General features: G+C 41.2%; 1 protein-coding gene across 9 annotated transcripts in view; it reads left to right on the top strand.

Annotated features, from left to right (window-relative positions):
- The window catches only part of CADPS (calcium dependent secretion activator), a 454766-nt gene that overhangs the window by 384334 nt on the left and 49003 nt on the right, over positions 1-21429 (top strand). For 8 of the 9 annotated variants that reach the window (XM_069473767.1, XM_069473764.1, XM_069473765.1 and 5 more), the window contains 2 exons: positions 5469-5543; positions 6435-6518. In XM_069473767.1, coding sequence (XP_069329868.1) covers positions 5469-5543; positions 6435-6518 — 159 coding nt within the window. Of the gene's footprint in view, positions 1-4586; positions 4602-5468; positions 5544-6434; positions 6519-21429 lie in introns of all 9 variants that reach the window. The other variant, XM_069473770.1, reaches the window with a different exon arrangement.

The following is a 21429-nucleotide window of genomic DNA, read 5'->3' as shown; positions in this document are numbered from 1 at the left end:
GCGAATACTTATTATCTGTCTTTTTATTATAGCCATCCTAGTGTATGTGAAGTGGTATCTCTTCTGGTTTTTGATTTATAGTGATTTAAAACATTTTTTCGTGTTTATTGGCCATTGCATATTTTTTGAAGAAATATCCATTTAAATTCTCTGCCCATTTTTTTAATTGGGCTGTTTGTCTTTTTGTTGTTGAGTTTTATGAATTCTTTGTATGTTCCGAATACTAGACCTTTATCATATATATGATTTTCAACTATTTTCTCCCATTCTGTGGGTTTTCTTTTCCACTTTCTTGATGGTATCCTTTAAAGCACAAGGTGTTTTCTTAAGTTTGTTGAAGTTCAAGTTATTTATTTCCTCTTAGAGCTTCTTGAGATGTACATTTTAACTGAGTTTCCCAAGGACGGCACCAGTCCAGGGCAGGGAAGTGTTGATACGGTAGGACTGGATTCCCTTTCTCTGCAGCAGTTTTCACGGGCTCTCTCTAGGTTAATTAAATTATAGCCATGTTTAAAAAGCTCCCACAGACCTGGTCAGATGGCTAAACGATTCTTCCAAACAAGCCAAGTCACTCTGATCTTAACTTTTTGCTTTTTGAGCTGGGGATTTAGGGAGAGTAGTAGGAGTGAGGGAGTTGTTGTCACAGACTCTACTGAGCACATGACGAAAGTTATGGAGCCATTTCCCAGGAAAAAGAAATACTTTCACACAATATTACTACACAATTTCAGACCTGTGGACCTCTCTAGCCCAAATCAGAGACCCCAGCTGAAGGTACATTATGGGAAATAAATTGACATTTATCACAGTGGTGGACCCTGTCTTTCATCTTTGCCACTAATCCCTTCTGTGCTAAGGTAGAATGACCTTAGCTTAACCTTGGAGTATGGTTTTCTAGAAGAATAAATTGTCTAGTGGTTTAATCTACAACATCCTGTAGACCCCACACTTAAACTACTAAACTGTGTAACCCTGAGCAAGTCACTTTCTCTTGTAACTATACTGTGGTCATTTGTTGGATGAAAAATGTAGCATGCAACACACAACCTTTAGGAAGTATGTAGCTTGTCAAAATTGAGAATAAGGTCCCCTAACTTCTGGATGTAAGATTAAAAAGTTTTCTTTGACTTGTTCAAATAGTAACATTTTTGATGCTAAAGAGCAGTGTCTATTTCTTTCTAGGCATTGTTCTATCTGATAAAGTAGGAAAGACTACATGTATTCTCCCCATATGGCTCAACATTCTTATTATTTTTTTTTTTTTAGTGAAAATAATAACTGAGGCTTTTAAACATTTCTTGGATTTCCCTAAATAGTGCATACACCCCTAGACTAAATGTCTTTATTAAGGGCTCATCCAATACTATGTTCTTGTCTGTGATTCTTATCCTAACACTGTCAGTTTTCCCAAGCCATGCTGGGGAGATCTACCTTGGCATTATGACATTTCTCCTTAGGATAACTGAATCACAGACACCTAAGTGGCCAACTTGTGGGAAGTGAGGTCTCTTATTAGAGTGCCAGGTAGCTGAGAACAGTGAGAATAAAGTCAGACATGATGGTCCGTAAATACGTACTTCCTTTGAGTGCCTGGCACAGTGGCTGTGATGGTAAGGAGAACTTCAGTGGGAAGTCACATGGAAATGTTCCCTCCTTGACTTTTCTCACCTTGTAGAATGGGGATATTCATCTCCAAAGTAAAACTGAGTTAAAATGAGATTGACCAAGAATGACTGAAAACATCCTGAAATTGGAATAACAATAGATGGAAGTCCAATGTTTTTACATAGTTTGCACTTTGTGAGTATTGGATATGAAGCCCATATTATAGATCGAGTTACCAATATGGGCTTCCCCTGGATTTCAACTCCCTCAACCTGTTTTAGACTAGATACTGGCCAGGTGATGCAATCTCCAATTTTAAAATCACTTCCTGAATTTCATCATTGAGTAATGTCACATCTAAGGGCAGCTGTTGAAACATTTGTTAACCATACTTTTCTATCTTAAATATTTATTTTTTCATTAAAATTTGTGAAGTACCAATAGAGAGGAAATTGTGTATTAAATAGTTTCTCACTTGGTCTAGTGTGTTTTCATCTCATTTCCAAGGTCAGATGGTCTTAACAGAAAGACAACATACACACAATCTGTTCTATGACAAGGCAAAACATGCAGCACAGAAAGTCAAATGGAATGATTTTCACGTAGTGATTGTGAATTTGCAATTTAGCTCATAGGAAGCAAAAGTGAACTCACCAAACTTTCCATGCTGTTGAAGATTAGTTCTCTGTGCAGCTATCACCATGATCTTGGGCCCCAGGATATAATTTAGGGGTGTAGGGCAATATAATCCAAGAAGGCTATCAGGAAGGACAAGAAAATGGGAAAGATCCCTCTTTGTACCCATATTAGGATGCAGGTAGAATTAGATAGTCAATCAGACTGCAAGAGATTTTATAACAAAACAATCTGGTAGGGAGATGATAATTAAAAGATGCTTCAGTGGTATATATACCCATTCATGGAGCTTCCCATCTGCATAGAACAATATATCTCCCAAGAAAGCAAAGAGTGAAGGAAGAGTATTCATTATTGTTCCAAAAAGCAAGTTAATCCAATAAATTTCATGTATCAGGAAAAACTGGCAAAAGGGATTCATATATTTTGTAATTATTTGAATAAAAATGGGGGCTGCTTTGATATTTTTCCCTTTGCTGCATGATAAGTAGAGTAATTATTACCCTGTTCTACTATCTTCCCCAAAGTAGGTTTTATATAAATCAAGGCAAAATTTATATACAATAAAATACATGGATTTTAGATGAGTTTAAAGAAATGTATACAAACATGGTAGTAGTAGTAATAATACATCTCCATAGTACTTTTAAGTTTCTAAACCATGTTTCCGTGCATTATTTTATTACTTGGTTAGGTGAATTGGGTGAATTCATAACAGTGACAATTCTAGGCCCATTGCAAAAATGAGGAAATAGAACAACAGAGATTGACATGCTCAAGTTTCCCCTGGAAGTAGGAGTCAGAATAGCCACATCAAAACACTTTGTTTTATATGCAGAAAAAAAAGAAATGTTCATTATAACAGAAGAAGAGTGGAAATGAGAATATTTGTACTATGTGAAAGGGAGAGATAGTGAGACTACCTGGAGAGAAGTTAGGACCAAGTTTGACATGGAAAGTGGAAGGTAGGAAGAGGTTCCCATAAACCACCATGTGTCCTTAAGCCTTGATGTCTCCACTGTTGTCTCCCTATGAAAGGGTTAGAAGTTCCCCAGCACCTAGAGAGGAAGCTTGTTTCTCTCTTGGGAAGAAGAATGACATCATTAACTCTTTAAACCAAGACTATTAACTCTTTAAATCTTGGTGTGTGGAGAACAATTGCTCATCTCTCTTTACCATTTGAGCCAAATTTTTCAAGGCAATGTTTCTGTTCTCAGTGATGTTCTTCTTTGCTTGATTACGAGCCCCTTATTTAATATTCTATACTTTATTATTTTGCACACAGCTAGCTTTTCTGATTTAATTAAATCCCATAATTAACTTAATGGATGTGAATCATTTATAGCAACCCAGAGAAAACCTAGTGGGGTGTGAGGCAAGTCACATGAAAAGAAAAAGTAAGCATGTGATTCTAGATCTTATCTCAAGACCTAAAAATGAATTTGGAGCCCTGTCAATATTCCTGAATTCTTTTGCTCTGAAATTTTCCTTTGTGTTTCCAGCAGAGAATTCTGCAGATGATTTTTTTTTCAGTTAGCTTGCGGTTTATGCACTTAAGAGTAAATCCTTTTTCAGATCTAGCAGTATAGCCAACATGGGTTCTGACTCATCAGGGTGGTACAATATGGACCATTTGCTTTATTGTTTTTTCTCTAATCAACTAAAATGAAACTGGATGAGATGACTAAGTAATAAGACTGTCTCTCCCTACCCATATCTTCTCCCTGATGAACTTGAACAAATAATAATATTTGAATTACAACTGTAGTTGACAAAATGTTTTCATGTCTGGACCCTCACTTGATCTTCAAAGCAGAGACCTATGAGTCTAAGAGCACAACTGCCAGGAAAGGGCTTGAGCACTGGTTTTTAAAATAATTATAATAGAACAAACACACTAAAAATTTTTATACAGGATTGGCCTCATTCCCTTCCCAAAATCAGCAATTGGTACTGGCTTCCCCCTTCTCGTTAGTTCTGGGTAATAATATTATTATCTGTTTTGTTTTTTACAGATAAGGAAAGTGAGCTAAATTTTTATAGGCAACGTGACTTTCCAACTTTGCACTGGGGCTCCATCCAGGTTTTCCAATAACAAACCAACCTTCCCCATGACTCTAAATAAATGAACCTAATTCACATCCTTTGCTCACTCACAATAATTCAGATTGTCAGTTATCAGAATATGAAACCACATTACTATGGCTTATTTCAGTATGTTTACATAGTTTTTTGGATGTTTTATTTGATTTTTATTTTCTCATGTGTCCTTTTGTCCTAATTTTTATTTGTACTGTTCCTTCTTTTTTTTTTTTTCTGTTTCTAATTAATCATCCTTCTGCAAGTTTGCTAAAGAGTGGGTAAGTGCATTTTCCTTTTCAAATAACAATGTTTTGCATTGTTATTTTTTGTTAAGGAAATGTGGAATAGTTCAAATGGATACTAAAATAATCTAATAAATGTCAAGGAGCTGGCATCTAATATTTTGTGTTGAAATCACTTTTCCTTCTTCCCTGGCATTTACAGCAGATTTTTGTTTGTTTTCACATTACTATTTAAATTTAATCGACAGCCGCAGTTAGAGAAATTGAAAAACTTAGCAGCGATCTCAGTATAGGCTGTCAGCCTGGGTCTGCTTCTCAATGAATAGAGAAAATGAGTGGCTTGCCTCAAGGATTCAGAAAGAGGCACTTTGCCTCGACACTAAGACAATACCTGTAGATAAAACTGGGGAGTTCTGAGGCATTAACCCAAAGTACCTGAAGGTTTCAGAACAGCTTTTGCAAAATCAGTCACAGTGTCTTGGTCAAATTCCCTTTGGAACGATTCCTCTACCTAAGCCACGTGCCCCAGCAGTTTTCCAAAGATAATTTTCATTTCCTGTACTAAATCATTATGGCACCTTGCTTTGTAAGATCCAGATGAACACACTGCCAGGCTGTTAAGGTGTGCTCTCTGTAAAGGTGTGTATGTATCTACACACATGCAGGGCATCGGAAAGCCTTGGATGAAGAAAAATGAGCCTGGTAATTTTTTTTAAAGAGCTTCTGATCTCTCTTCATCAAAGACCTGGAGTCAGGATCTTACAGATACTCCTGGGACTAAGGAAATAAACTGGGTCTGCAGGCCAAGCTTTATTTATAAACTGCATTGTCTAAAAATTACTGATGAGTGCAATGCCATCACCTCCCAAACATGCTAATATTTTGTCTTTCTGTGTTCTTTAGCATCAATATCATTCAAAAATAGATGAACTAATTGAAGAAACTGTTAAGGAAATGATAACACTCTTGGTTGCAAAGGTAACCTTCAGCTTCAGGTGAAATGTTTCATTGTGAACGTTGCTTTGTGATGTCTGCATTTCCATTAAAATGTAACACGTTAAAAAGTTGAGCTGGATACTTGCGTCTCTCAGGAAACAAGACTGTACATCACCCAGCCTCAGCTCTAAATGATTTTCCGATGATCTCAAGCCGTGTGAAGATAAATTGATGAAACGGCATATGTTAACTTAATAGGAATTTGTCCCCAAACGTTGCACTAGGTTATGCGGGAAATGTTTGTTTTGTTTTTCAGCACTGACAAAGTTAAATTTTTAAATACAGAAAGTTAAACGGTAATAAGGAATTCTGCCATCATGAAAACCCCTTTTCCTCTAGTTTCACATGCAGTGAGAGTCATAATAAAACATAAAAGTCAGATAAAGCTATTTCAGTCACCCTCATGAATTATAGAATTTTAACTAAGTAATGCTGAATGGGAAGACATTTATATTTGCCAGTGCTAAACTTCTGTTTCCCCCAAATTACTGATAAAATACAAATAAAAATAGATTGGATTAAATGTAGTGCTAATATGTAACGTAAAAACTGCTTTGCGCAGTTTTGGATTTTAAAAAGTGCATTTAATATTATCGCATGCTATATGCAACTCAATAATATTTTGTCACTTTGCACTTCTGTAACACTCTATATTTGCAATCACATAATAATGAAGAGAAAGCCGGATAAGTCAAATATTTCCATGCAAAGGCAGTCTATTCCTTTCTCCGAAGACGGGAATCGAATAATAGAATGCAGAAATGAACAGAGGGCTCAATCCCGGCCTCTGTGTGGTTGGGAAATGTTATTCTTTATTGTGAACAATTATAGTTTGAAATAATAATTTTTTTTTCTTTTTTGCTGTTTTCCTAGTTCGTTACTATCTTGGAAGGAGTACTGGCAAAATTATCGAGATATGACGAAGGGACTTTGTTTTCTTCTTTTCTGTCATTTACCGTAAGTAAAGAGCTTCTTTCTCTGCTGATTTTGTTTTAATTTCGGTTTGGGTTTGGCTTGAGGGAGGGGTGCTATTGTGTCATTTTGTTTTGGGTACATGGGTATAAATTACAGCCAACTATTAATGTGTATGATATTAACACTAAGCAAACAAGCAGGACATTTCATGATAGCCGGTAATCCAACGTCATTTCTATTTCATTTGTGACTGTACAATATGTGTGTATGTATCTGTACACACACACATCTCTGTATGTATGTATCCAAAGAGTTGTCTGCCTGAACCTGCCTTAGCTATCTCAGGCAAATTACTTAACATGGGCCACCATTTCCTCGTCTGCAAATAAAGAAAATTGATTTTAGGGATTGCAGATGGAGACCTGCAGGTCAGATAGGGTTGCAAGCATGTTTTATATGATCCTCACTGTGTTGAGTACATTCTTCTTAACTGAATTAGTTACCCACATTTAAAAATCAGGAGAACCCACAGAGAAGTCTGTATCACAAGGGGAGAGACCTGCGTATGTGCATCACAACCGCCTGCTGGAGCTGGGTCTAGGCGGTCTCCGGTGGTCTCTGTAGACTGGACGTGTGTTTGCAAGCCCTTTTGCGGTTGTTTCGTTCATTTACATACCTATTTGGGAGCCATTTGAGTTCAGACCTCTGCAGTGGATGATCTAGTTCTTTACAAATTCTGAGAGGCTCTGATTCTGTGCCAGAATTGGACCAGGGCATAGAAGTGAGGTAGATGATGCAGGGCAGAAGCCAGTTGTATTTTCTGTAGACAAATGACCAGTGGAGGTGGTCACTGTAGGGGGGCTGTGCCAGGGGCCTGGTTCTCCCAGCCTTCCCTGTGCAAGGCAAGCACCACAGCTGCGTGCTTCCCTGCCATTTCTGACAGCGCGTTCCTGCTGGCTCTGAGACCAGCTGTTTCCCTCTGATGATGTCATAGGACAGGCAACCAATTTAGGACCCACTACCTATGGAGTCTTTAAAACAGCCTCATTATATGAAGAATCTCCCAGATGGATACTGAATGCCAAGACAAGGCCCCGCACATGGTAGTGGATAGCCTATCATTGTCTTTGGAATCCAAAAGAACCAGGCTCGAATCCTATTACCAATATTAATTAGTATTGGTAATTAATACCAGCTTTATGATCTCAAGCAGGTGGGTCATTCTCTCTGCGCCTCAGTTTTCTTATCTGTAAGAGAGTGGGCGATGGATAATGTCTTCCATAATAAGCTTCTGTAAGGATAACAGTGTAGGTTAAAGAGCTTACTATAGTCCTAGCTCATAGCAGACCTCAGTGAATGACAGCTATTATTAATAAAAGGTAACAAATATGATTATTGTAAGATGCAGACATACTTGCACATGACCTCTTTCCAAATATACCCTACTTTAATCTTTCCCCAACCCATCCATTAATCTTCTTGGGAATTAAGGGAAATATAGACAGAAAACACTTAAAATAGTTTCTAAAGAGCATCCACGTATCTATGCGTCCAGCTTATTTTCATATGCACCTCTGACCTTCCCAGATATAAGGATTGAACTCAATCCCAGAACTGTGATGGCCCCAATGCCTGCAGTTTTGTTGGCCAAGGTGGGGTGGGAAGGAGATGGTGACAATAAGAATTCTATCCAGTTTCACTCTGTAGAACCACCCGTAATGTATCACAGCTGAAAGGAAACCTATCCAAACCCACTCCTTTCACAAACAAAGAAACCAAGGCCCAGAGAGGGGGAGTCATTTGCCTAAGGTCACACAGCAATGGGCAGAGTGGGGACAGGAACCTAGGTGTCCTGCCAGCTCTCCCTACCACTGAACAGCTTCCTGGAGAGAGTGGGATTCAGCTGGCAATTGCCTGGCACTGGAAGGCAGATGGGCAAGTGAGTGGGGAAGATTCATAAAGAAGGATTCAGGGCACATGAATGGGAAATATTAGACAATGTTTCATTCCTCAGCAAAGTGGTGGAAATGGTGAAAAGAGACAGAATTAAATGCAACATTTCTGGAAACTGTTCCCCGACACCCACTTAAGACATTGCTTTCTTTGAGCTTTCATTTTGAGCAACTGTTTTTACTGCACTGGACTTGACCCCGTGAAATCCAGGAAAGCCCCTCTGCTCTTTGTTGAGCAGAATTCAATCCACCAAGGGCCCCACCCTAATTACTGACTCACCAAGAGGACTACAGGAGGTGGTCCAGTGGCAGCAGTATCAAGAACATGGTACCAGGGAATCCCACGGGAGGGTTAGAAACAAAGAAGACCCAGAGCATCCTATGCAGAGTTTTCAAGCTGAAATTCCCATCCTCTCATCTCTCTTTCCTGAGACATTTTGCAGCCTCACAGAATGCCTAGCAAAGGCACCGTAATGCAGAACACTTCAGTGCCTGTTGCTGGGCCTGTAACTTCCCTTCTTAGTGACACTTCTCCCACACACTTGGCCATCTCAAGGCCAAAAGCACCCACTTATCATTTGCAGCCTATGTTCTCATCTCCTGCCAGTATTCCAGTATTAGAGAAGGCGAGCTGTGCTTAGAGGTGGCAGGAATATCTCCACACATGGATTCTGAGCTCCTGCCCAAATTCCAAAGGGCCTTTGAAGGCTTCCTGCAGCCCAGTTGTGTTAATTTCCCAGGAGTAGAGTAGAAGTAAAAGGGTTGAACAGAGGCAGCAGGTATTGTGGAAAGAGCTTTAAAACCAGTGAAAGAACCAGCTGTGAGTCCTAGGACACCTTGCAAAGGCGCAGAGATAGTGCCGATGCTCTGGCATCGTTTCCTTAACTCTGCTCCCATTTCTGATTCAGTTCTTCAAGTATTACTGTGCACTTACCACGTCCCCACCTCAGCAGGGCTGCCAAGTATGAGCCATGTGCTCTGCCCCCCAGAAAGCTGACGAGTATCGACAAATATGCCACCCTTTCCCCCTCTTTCTCCCGCTGAGCGCCTCCTTTCCTGGGTGGGCTTGATTTCATGGTCCAAGCCAGACATTTTGGAAAACGTCTGCAGTGGCACGGAGCAGGCAGGAATATTTATTTCTCGTCTCCATCTGCATTGCTTCCTCTCTTGGAGAGGAGCTGGGGGGAGGAGGGAGGATGAGATGTGGCTTCTTCGTGCCAGCCCGAGAGGCGCCCAAGCGCACCCTCCTCCCTCACCAGCCTCAGCAGCAGTAGCAGCCTGGGATTTATGGAGGCAGGCGCCTTTCGAACTTTTGAAAGATCAGCCCAGTTGGAAGACACGATTAGCAACTATCCGCCCATTTCCCTTGACTGCAAGATGTGCTTTTGTGTGGGATGCTTGTTTGGAAGGGTCCCTGTCTTGTGGGTAGCCTTGCGCTGTTCTTTTAGGAGGCCAAGAAGGGGGACAAGCAAGCAGGTGCCCAGGTCCCTCCCCTAGAAAGCCAAAATGCTGCCCTCGGTCCTGTCCAGGTGTTAACAAGTACGCTGGTTTGGGAATTCATTCATTCACTGATTCACTCATTTACCCATCTTATATTTACTGAGCACCTATGTGTCATGTATCATGCTAGGTGCCGAGGACACAGCAATGATCAAGGAAGACATGTTCTCTGCCCTTTTGGAGCTTACATTTAGTAAAGGAGACAGGCAATAAAAAAGGAAAGAAGATTATCCGGTGGCAGAAGCTGTTGCCCAGGACATAAACCAGAGGGCAGGAGAAAGTGGGGAGGGTGGTGTGACTTCAGCTAGGATGGTCGGGCAGGATCTCTCTGCAGAGGAGATGTGAGCTCAAACTTGAAGGAGCCATCCAGAGATGAAGACAAGGGAGAATCTTCTGGACAGAACAGCAGCTGCACTAGCCACGAGGCAGGAAAGGAGGAGGCATTTCTTGCAGTCTATTTTGGAGGCAACATGAATAGGGTTTAGAGATTGAGTGGATGTTGGGGGTGGAGACTTGACTGGCGGGGGCAAAGGTGGGAGGCCCGAGAAGTGTGATGTATTAAAGAGCTGCACGGAGCCGAATGAGTCCTGAGAGTTCGCGCGGCGCAGTGAGACAGCTCAGAGTAGGGGCCTCTGGGATGGACACCCAGTTCTGCACCTTATCAAGGAGCTGTGTGACCTGGGACAAGGGACTACCTCTCGGCTTTTACTTTCCTTCGCTATAATATGACGATGGTTATATTAGATGAATTCAAAAGTCTAAAATAACTATAAGAGCTACAGCTCCTACTCCTTAAACACTTGCTAAGTGCCTGGCACAAACCTAAGTGCTTTAAATGTATTTTTCCTGTTGAATCCTTGAAATAATCCCTTTCCAGCAACGCTCTTCTGCAGATGTTGAAACTGAGGTTCAGAGAGGGTAAGCCTCCCAGCTCCACGTGAGTACTCCCTCCACTGAGCGCTCGAGCCCCAGGAGCCCAGCCCCCAGCCCAAAGCAGAAAGGAACAATTATATCAAGTCCTCTGAAGCCCCGTAGAACTCAGCCAAGATCCTCCCAGGAAACAAATCCCTTTGAGGTGCTCACAACATAACAAGGAAGCCACTCGGGATAGGGAGAAGAAAGCATATTTTAGAGCTGTCAGGCCCCAAAGCCTACTGTATGTCCATCCAATCTTCTTTGTCTCAAATTACCCTCATTCATCCTACTTTCCTTTTGCCAGCATTTTAATTGTTCTGCCACAGAGAAATGAAACAAAGCAGATATGCTTCTTCCCACTGGAATCTGTGACAAGGGTTGTCGTTAGCGTAAACCAGCAGCATCGACTGCTTTTGGGCAGAGCTCCTGCTATGATGCCTTAGAAAAAGAATGCCCCCTTGGTCAAAAGCCGGAACTGGATCGAGGGAATTCACTTCTGTTCACAGAACGTTTTGGTCAGGAAGCAGTTCGAATTTTAGAGTGCAGTGAGTGTTCCTAGGGGTTTCTTTGAAGGTGTTTCATTTTTGCTTTGGCTTTAGGGCTTTTTACAGTGTGGGCTGATGATGGGTGATACAGACAGACAGATTTTGGTCCTCCCTGCAGAGGGTAACATCATCGAATTATCAGCTGCCAAGTTCATCTGATTTAAGTCAATTGGCTTCTACGTTTCAGAGTGAAGGTGCCTGCCTTGGACAAAAGCACCGACCGTGGTAGTAATAGCTGATAGTTATTTATTGAACACATACTATGTGCCAAGCACTGCGATATGGGATTTACATGCATTTTCTCATTTGATCCTCACAATCAGTCTATGTGATAGATGTAATTATTATTCCCATTTTACAAATGAAGGGTGTTGAGTAATTTATCCAAAGTCACACAGCTACTAAAACTCCACCCTCATTCCTTCCCTTTATTATCAGCAAAATGTTATTCCACAGATGCACAGAAACCCATAAATGAAGTCAATTCATAACTCTTCCAGGGACTACCAACTAACTGATATCATTCCTAAGGGAAAGAGTCATCTATATTTCACATCTTACCAACAAAATCAGTTTATAAATAATTTACCCACTAGCTAGCCAGTTTTATAACAATACCAAAATAATTGACATTCAAAATTCCCCACTTCCTTTGCCCTTTCCAGATAATCATCAGTGTTACATTAGTCCTTCCTTTGACACATGTTTATTGAGTGCCTACTATGTGCTAGATAGACACTAGGGACTTAGCAATGAACAAGAGGATCAATGCCTTTTATTGTACATTCTCACGAGGGAGCTATATTCTCAACAAATGATTTACAACTGTGGTGATTATTCAGAGAGAGAGAAGTAGCCAATGCTACTTCTCAACTATAGACCAAAGAGACCCAACCTCATCTGGGAGGCCATTGAAGGAAATGACATTTGAGCTGAGACCTCAATAGTAAGTAGAATTTTACCTGGCAAAGAAAAGAACAAAGAAGATATGAAGACCTGGAGGGAAAAGGGAAGGTCTAGGACATTCTAGGAACTGGAAGTTCCTTGTGGCTCAGGGAAAGGCCAGAGCAGGAGAAAAATGACAGGGATGGGATCAAAGAGCTAGGCAGGAGCCTGATCATGTAGGAGTTGCCCATGGTATGGAATTTAAGGGTGTTAAGCAGGGAATTTACCAAAATTGATTAATCTGGAGAAGTTGAGGGGTCACAGAGAGACCTGCTCCCCGTTACAAGCCAGTGCCAGGTTCGTGGTCTTCTGATGGTGAAGTTGTGCGCCACCATCGGAAGGTGGCTCAATAAGCCACCATTTATTTCTTCTAATGTATTATGTTCACATGGACCAAAAAAAAACATTGTACCCTAAAAAGTTACAGAATTATAAAACACTGATCTGCCATGTCTTCCACCAACTTCTTTCATCAGCCACCCCCTAGTGTTTCAGAATTTGACATCCACTTTGGGGTCCATGACAGATCATTTTATCGCCTAGTAGGACATCCTTCTTTCCAGCTGATGCCTTGAAAATTCGGTTGACAATTAACACACCTGCTGTCCAAAGCAACCCCTCAGTGGCTTTACAGAAGAAAAAAGATAAGCATCCAACGTTAACCATCTCCCTTAATATTTTGTAGTGGGCAGCTGAGTATCATTCAAAGCAAACATAAGACAGACACCATATTTTCTTTAGACTGTGAGGTGCTAAGCAACCAGATCACAGAAATGCCACCTACGAAAGAAATACCTAATGAATATGTACGTAGCTTCAAACAGGAAATAATTGTTGTGAAATTAAAAGTTATAGATTCTGCCCTGACCTCCAGACCACATGCAGTGGGAAGTTTATCACCAGAAAGTTAAAGAGTGATCAAGATAAAAATAGAGATGTGATCATGAAGCCCGGACTAAGAGAAATATGGGCAGGTTACTGACCATTTCTGAGCCTCAGTTTCTTCATCTGTAGAGTGGGAGTGCTGACAGCTACTTCAGAGAGCCATTGGGATAATTAGAAGTAAAGTGAGCAGTAGGCATAACACCTGGCATGTGGTAGGCACTCCAGAAATAGCCATTCTTAGCCTTAGACTTACCATCAAATTATCCAAAACTGTAAAAGGTTCATATGTCCCTGGTGCTCTTAACTGAACATTTTCCCACCTGTTCAGTCTTAGCATACCAGTCATTTCTCCTATAAGCAACCCAAACCATTATCTGTAACAAGATCAGATCGCTTATCTTTCAGCATATTCTTCTACTCAAAAAGTTGATACAGCAAAGATATTTTCCATTATGTTTAGTATATTTTCAGCATTTTGTGTTTGATTTTAATTCTCCAAGAATTTTTCATTCACACATGGTCTCTAGAATACCTCTTTATTAATCAAAATATTTGCTTAATCAGAATTTAATATCTCATTCTCCAAGTGTATTTTTGGTTTGAATCAGATTTATTTCAATATGCACTGAGGCTTCTTGTTTGTCTAGTTCTACCTCTTACTGCAGCATAATCTTAGACAGATCAATATCTGTAAAATGGGAATAATAAGACCTACATTATGTGGTGGGGTGATAATTAAGTGAGGAAATGGGGAATGGAATAAGCATTCAGGACTTGTTAGATATTGTTATTATTGTGATTGCCAGTGTAGTTATATCACTAAGTACTGAATGCTAGAATCAGTCACTCAATCAGCCATCAGTCATGTTTTAAATGACTGCTATATATAAATTACCAAACTAGGAGTTATAGAGATAGAAACATAAAAAAAAACCTTATCTCTGTTGTCTGGAAGTTACTATCTAGAGTGTCTACAATAAAAGGAATTTTCTAGATTTTCTGATCCAGTGTTTTCAGGGATGTGCTGGAATTTACTCAGCTCCTACCTGGTAGTGAGGGCAAATTTCTGCATCTCCTCCTATCTCCGAAGTTAGGGATGTCATATTGGTGGCCTGTAATTGACCACGGTGGGAGCCTTTGGCGAACACTACCAAACAGGTAGTGTTTTTTTTTGAGAGAGAGCCTTTCAGCAGCATACTACTGAGTATTTCCCAAGCATAGGATACGTGCCACGTGATACCTGAGATGACGTTCGTGTTAGAAGCTACAAAAACTGAGCATTAAGACCAAGCACAAAGTGAGAGGGTTGTATCCATTTCAATTCTATTTCCATCCTTAGCCTTATACCAAGGAGAAAGTTTCCATTTGGGGCTTGTCTATCTTTCACATTTCTCTAAAAATTTCCAATTTTCATATGTAACAGAGGGGGAGAGGGGACAAGGCCTCAGGCTCGGCACTCTGGGCAGGCCACAGTGTCTTACCTAGAATTTCATAACTTTATTTATATTGTATTTATTTTCACCCTTTTTCTTATTGAATGATACTGATTTTTCATTTATAGTAGCAATATAAGTTGCCTTTTATAATTACTTTTAAAGTGAGCCAATTTAAAGAGGAATATTAACTAAATATAGTACAGATGGCACATGGGCTTTAGCCCAAATCAGGAAGGTGGCATTGATGCCGAAAGTTGGAGAAGTATTGATACTGTCTAGGCACCTCATTTTGCAGTTGTAGAAACTGAGACCAGAGAAGGAAAATGACTTGCACAGCTAGGTTAGTAGAACCCAGATCACCTAACTCCATTTGTTTGTTTTCCCCACTCTTTACCTAAGAAAATGAAAATAAAGGGGCAAAAAATCTACCCACTGTGTAACAGACCAGGGCTGACTTTGGTAGGTAAGCTGTCATTGGCAATGGTGAATAAACAATTTATACCTTCAAGTGCAGCCTGGGGGAAAAGAGAAGGACATCGGGAGTTCCAGGTACACCTTTGTGCAGAAACATTACTGTTCAATAACAATAGTACAGCTCTCTCTTGCTCAGCACCAAGGCCACGTGGAAGCCAAGGCCATGGGTAAGACAAGGGCCTTGTCCTCTTAGAACTTGCATCCTATTGGCCTTCTGAGAGATGTTCAAAAGGCATAGCAAATCCCGAAAATGCCAGAGGCAGGCCGGAGCCTCCATTTACAATCAATAAAAATAAGCCTACAAGCCTGCTTGGAGATTTTACAAAATTAAAACTCTGCAATTTGCATTTCTGATTTTCTCCTAAAATGAGAGTATGTCACATAAATTGACAAAATGAAAAAGAATACAACGTGGCCATAGAGAGGGCAAACCCTAGAGTCCAAGGGACCCATGTCAAAATACCAGCTCTGTGATGCCACTAGCTGTGGGTCTTTTTTTTTTCCTTTTGTTTTTAATTTCAAAATATTTCTTGGATACAAACATTTGGGTTACATACAATGTCTTTGCCTTGCCCAAGCCAGAGCTACAAGCGTGCCCTTCCCCCATACATTGTGCTCCTCACCCATTAGTTATGGCAAAGGACGTGAACTGTAGTCCTGGGTCTTTCAGGAAGTCATTTAACCTCTCTGCGCCTCAGTTTCCTCATCTGTAAGTGATGATAATCATCACAGCACCATTGTGAGGGTTAATTACGTGTAAATTACTTAGCCTGAAGCCAGGCAAAGAGTAAGCATGAAACCATTGTTAAGTCTTGGCAGTATCAGGAGGGTGGGCTTGAAGGAGCCCTTGAGTCTTGCAGAAATCCTCTCTGGGAATGAAGGATTGGGACAGAAATGAAGGAAACTAGAAGGAAAAACAGGTCTACTTCAATCAGGCATCTGTTCAGAAGCCCCAGGGGATTGGGGGTGGGGGAGATGAGAACATACACTTCCTGGATCTAGTCTCAGAGCACAGTACCCTGAACAACAGGAGATGAGAACAATTCTCATCGTTAATGAGGCTGTGGCTCCTAATCAGTGCATGGAACAGAATGCTTTTGCTTAATAGAGATCATTTCCCTGCCTCTTGCCCAACTCTCCAGCAGTGCCAGCAGCCCTTTGTTTAATGAGAGGTAGGGACTTTGAGTAGTGTGGTGGGATGGGCTGTAGGAGGCATTATTACCCTCATTACTATGATAATAGTTTAATCACAATCAATATTTATGAACATGCACAGAAGCCATGCAATCAACGAGCAGCCCCGCAACTCAGTTTTCACGTTTTTGCCTAAGGAAGCTTTGCAGGAAAGCCTGGGCTCTCTCCCACCTTCCCCTGGCCCCCTGTGAAGCCCTGCAGTGGTTCTCAGAGGTCATTCCAGAATATCCATGCCAGTTACATAGTTAGATATGAGGTCTTATTTGCAGTAGGTGAATATTACAGCACTTTTTGCTTTTCAAAATACTTCCACAGTTATGAGACTTTTGCATTCACACATTGATACATTATCTTGTGGAAAGGTAGAGCAGTCTGGGGGCATCATGATACAGTAGAGAATGCTTTGAAGTCAGACCCACTAGGATTCAAATCCCAGCGCTACCACTTCTTAACTGTGTGCCCCGAGGAAAGCAACTTAACCTCTCTGAACCCAGTAGGGTTCTTCATCTGTAAAATGAGGGGACAAGTTCTTATAAGACTTGAATAAGATAGTGTAAACTAAGCATTCGATCACTAGTAAACACATCCATATTTTTACATATGACTACATATCAGCTATTACATATTTCTATATTATTTATGAGAAATCTGAGCAATTCACTGCTTTTCCCAAGGTCATCTAGCCAATAATGGAGAAAGCAGGAGTAAGAGTCATGACTTGGCCAATATTCTCTTTTCCATTATCTAAAATGTTTTTAACACTGTCTCCATTTATAGGCAACTTAGGGAAACCCTGTTTGTAAACATCTCAATGTTTAACTCTTTTCTTTCAATTGCAAATCACATCTTGAAAGCGAGTGATCATTTTTCTGAGCAGTGGACTTCTGTTGAGCTACTCATGAGAAATTTTCAGTGTCACAGTTCCCACATCTGTAAAAACAGCATTTATAAACTCTGGCCCTCCTAAAAAAGGGAACTGAGGACCAATGGCCTCATGATGCATGTCCATGTAGTGCTTAGCCCAGTGCTTACATACACAGCAATGGGCCCATCACACCATGGATCTTTGGCAAGCAACGAAGACATCTCAGCCCCTCTGTGACAGAGCTCTGGGGACCCATCATGCTGTCTATGATCCCAGATACACTTCAAGGGTTGTGTTTTTCTCCAGTCCTCAGAAAGTGTTGGAAGGGGCCTGCACTGTAATTGTCACTTGGCCCTAAGCAGGAGCCACTGAGGTTTGCTCAACTGCTCACCCGCACACGCAGTCCCAGTACATCCACCCACTCGCACATTCTGTCTCACCCAAGCAGTCGGTCCCTCAGTTGGCACTTACAATTTATTCATCTTCCCAAGATGCACTTGGAGCATCCAGATTATGTATTGAGGGGAGGTTCTGTTAGGTTTTGTTTTTGTCTTTGTAGAGGACATATCTCCAAACCATGATTTCATCCAACCAGAGACTTTGAGGAAGTTATCTTGGGAAAAATAGGTTCTTCGCACAAAATACCTTTCTCCACTAGAATGTTGAAAATTCTATCACTTTTGTGTTTTTTTTTCAATAATTTTTTATGAAAGTAATATAAGCACATGGTTAAAAAATGAAATAGTACAGAAACACTCAATTTTTTTAAAAAAAGGCAATAGTTCTCTGCCCTACCCCTTTCTACTTTCAATAATTGTTTAAATAATTGTTTTATCCCCAGAGCTCCAAGTACTATTCTTATATTGCTATTTCTTGATTGGCCTTAGAGATTATCTGACTCCCTGCTGTAATAGATACCATCTTCCACTTCTCCTCTGCCCTCCTCCTGTTACAATCATACCAGTATTGGTGTTTCTGTCTTGGTACCTTTATAACTTTAAATTGTCCCCATCCACTTTTTTTTTTTTTTTGGCGTCAGCCTAGCTCACAGCAACCTCAAACTCCTGAGCTCAAGCGATCCTCCTGCCTCAGCCTCCCGAGTAGCTGGGACTACAGGCATGCACCACCATGCCCGGCTAATATTTTATATACATATTTTTAGTTGTCCAGCTAATTTATTTCTATTTTTTTTAGTAGAGACGGGGTCTTGCTCTCACTCAGGCTGGTCTCGAACTCCTGAGCTCAAACGATCCACCCGCCTCACCTCCCAGAGTGCTAGGATTACAGGCATGAGCCACCACGCCCGGCCTCCATCCACTTTTATTTCTTGTTTCACCCGCAAGATGAGATTTGACACCTATGCCCCTTTTCTTCCCCTGCTTCCTTCTCCAATTAATTTCGTGTTCTAACATGGGAACTGAATGACACACCTCTTCATTCTTATCATTTAGGAATGTCATATCCTATATTTATGAATGTCCCTGGGGTCTGCACCAGCACTGTCCAATAGGACTTTCTGCAATGATGGAAATATTCTATATCTGGGCAGTCCAATAGAGTAGCCACTCGCCGCATTTGAGCTGTAGCTAGTGCAACTAAAAAGTTGAATTTTTAATTGCATTTTGTTTTAATTCGTTTAAATTTAAATAGCCACTTGTGGCTGTTGGGTTGTGCAGAGCCAGACCACTCTTAATGCACAAGTCCAATCAGCTAGAACAACCTGATTTTCCAGCAGAAATGATAATGATGGCTGACACATAGTTCTTACTATGCCTCAGGAACTGTTCTAAGAACTCAGTTAATAACTCAACAACCTTATGAAGAATACTATTATCCTCATTTTACAGGTGAGGAAAATGAGGCATAGAAAGGTTAAGTAATTTGTCTACTGAGTAGCTGAGCTAGAATTTGACCCATGCAATCCATCTCCAGAGTCTGTGCTGTTGAACACTTCCCTGTAAATAGACTGGGCCGGGGCTGGATGTCCTATAACTTAGTGTCTCTCCATGTGGCTTCTTTCTTCCAAGATGGGGTCTCATCCTGCCGGGCTTCTCCATGTGGCTTGGGTTTCCTGCAGCATGGTAGCCTCAGAGTAGTCACACTTACCTGACAGCTGGCTTTTAAGAGTGAGGAAGCAAAAGCTGCCAATCTTCTTCAAAACTGGACTCAGAACTGGCCTGGTGTCCCCTCTGTTGTATTCTATTTGTCAAAGCAGTCACAGGCCAGCCCAGATTTAAGGCAGATGGAGGAATAGACTCCATTTCTCAATGAGAGAGTAGCGCACACATACAAGGGAGCGACAGACCTGACGGCAAGCCTCCCTGGAAACAAGCTATCACAATGTGGACTAGACTTCAGGTCTACATTCCCATGCAGAGAACTCCACGGAGCCACACTGGTCTCCAGGGATCTCTTCCGAAGAGGTCAGGCCTGACGAGCCAGAGAAAAACAGAATCAGAGAGAGAGGGTCCAGTCCACAACTTGGAACATGGCCAGTAAAGAAGACAGGAAATAAGATGGCCAGGCCTCTTACTGCAGGGTAAGTCACACGCTGTCACCTGAAGCATTCTGATCATGAAACAGGGGCAGCATCCCAAGTGGCAGATATGTAAGGTTTAATGACTCCACTCACTGGGAAACGTAACCCAGCCAGTGCCCTGAAACCTGACCCATCGCATCAGCCCTTTGGGAGGTAGAGGGAAAAGAGTATAAAAATAATACCCAACACTAATTAAACACATACTATGTGCCAGGCCCTATGCAAAAGTTTTTACATACATTAGCTCTTTTAACCTTTTACATACATTAAGCGAAATGCTTAGAATACTGTCCCACATCTGATAAACACTTAAGAAAGCCATCATTTTTTTAAATCAATAACCCACACAACCACCCTATAAGGGGGAACTATTGTTATTATTATCATGATCTCTATTTTCAAAAGAGTAAACTTATGCTTAGAGAGGTTAATTACCTGGCCCCCAGCTGGTGGGTGATTGAAACACATGCCAGCCCAGGCATCTGACTCCTGACCTCAAGTTCTTTCTCCCTACACTATACTGCTCAGAGTGTACAGGAATAAGAGACCCTTTAAGCTCTTCCCATAGAGGCAACAAATACCACTTCCTTTTGGGTTTTTTTTTTTTTTTTTTTTTTGAGACAGAATCTCACTCTGTTGCCCGGGCTAGAGTGAGTGCCGTGGCATCAGCCTAGCTCACAGCAACCTCAGACTCCTGGGCTTAAGCAATCCTACTGCCTCACCCTCTCGAGTAGCTGGGACTACAGGCATGCGCCACCATGTCCGGCTAATTTTTTCTATATATATATTTTAGTTGTCCATATAATTTCTTTCTATTTTTAGTAAAGACGGGGTCTCACTCTTGCTCGAACTCGGTCTTGAACTCCTGACCTCGAGCGATCCACCCGCCTCGGCCTCCCAGAGTGCTAGGATTACAGGCGTGAGCCACCGCGCCCGGCCACCACTTCCTTTTGAATTGATATTGTCTGGTTGTACTTTTCTTAACTGTCCTATAAGAGTGCAGTAGCTCGAACACCAACCTTAAGAAAGTACTTGAAGCCTCTACTCTGGGTACTGAACAAAGAGTACCATACTCTAAAATTCATTCCTCCACACACATTTATTGAGCCACTACTATATACCAGGCAGTGTAGATACTGAGGGGGGAGAGAGAGCCTCATTCCTCATACAGCCTACATTCTAGACATGAGGATGGTGGTAGATGAAAAATTGAACTAACCAGAGATGAAATTATTTCAGGGATGGTGGTGGCACTGAGTAACATTTTCACATATTGAACTGCCTTGGCTCTCAAAAAAAGATCCACATCTCTGAAATCACCTGGGTTCCCAGAGTAGAAAAAGGAGCAAAATAGCATCATTAGCCCTGCGGCAGAAATTTCAAAGGCCAAACATTGAAGTAAATTTTGCTAGCCCTTTGAAATGGTGGTGTGGGCTGCAATTTCTAGGCGAAGGCAAAAAAAAAAAAAAATCAACTCAGAGCTTTTGTGAAGTCAAACAGGCAGGGGTGGAGTCCACTCGTGCAGAGAATAAATCATTTCCTTGATTTTTGTTTTAAGAGACCATGGGGAGAAAGGAAAGCTGGGGCAGTCACTAATGCAGTGGTATCTGTTCAGACTTATTTTTTCTTCCATCTTTGAGTCTTACCCACCAGATTTCTGTTTGCAAAAAGGGCCTAATCCACTTTTTTTTTTGTCTGTGCAT

This window comes from Eulemur rufifrons, chromosome 7 (assembly GCF_041146395.1).
Source record: "Eulemur rufifrons isolate Redbay chromosome 7, OSU_ERuf_1, whole genome shotgun sequence".
NCBI classification, from domain to species: Eukaryota; Metazoa; Chordata; class Mammalia; order Primates; family Lemuridae; genus Eulemur; species Eulemur rufifrons.
The sequence above is the reverse complement of the archived record's forward strand: the minus strand, read 5'-3'. Positions and strand labels throughout refer to the sequence as shown.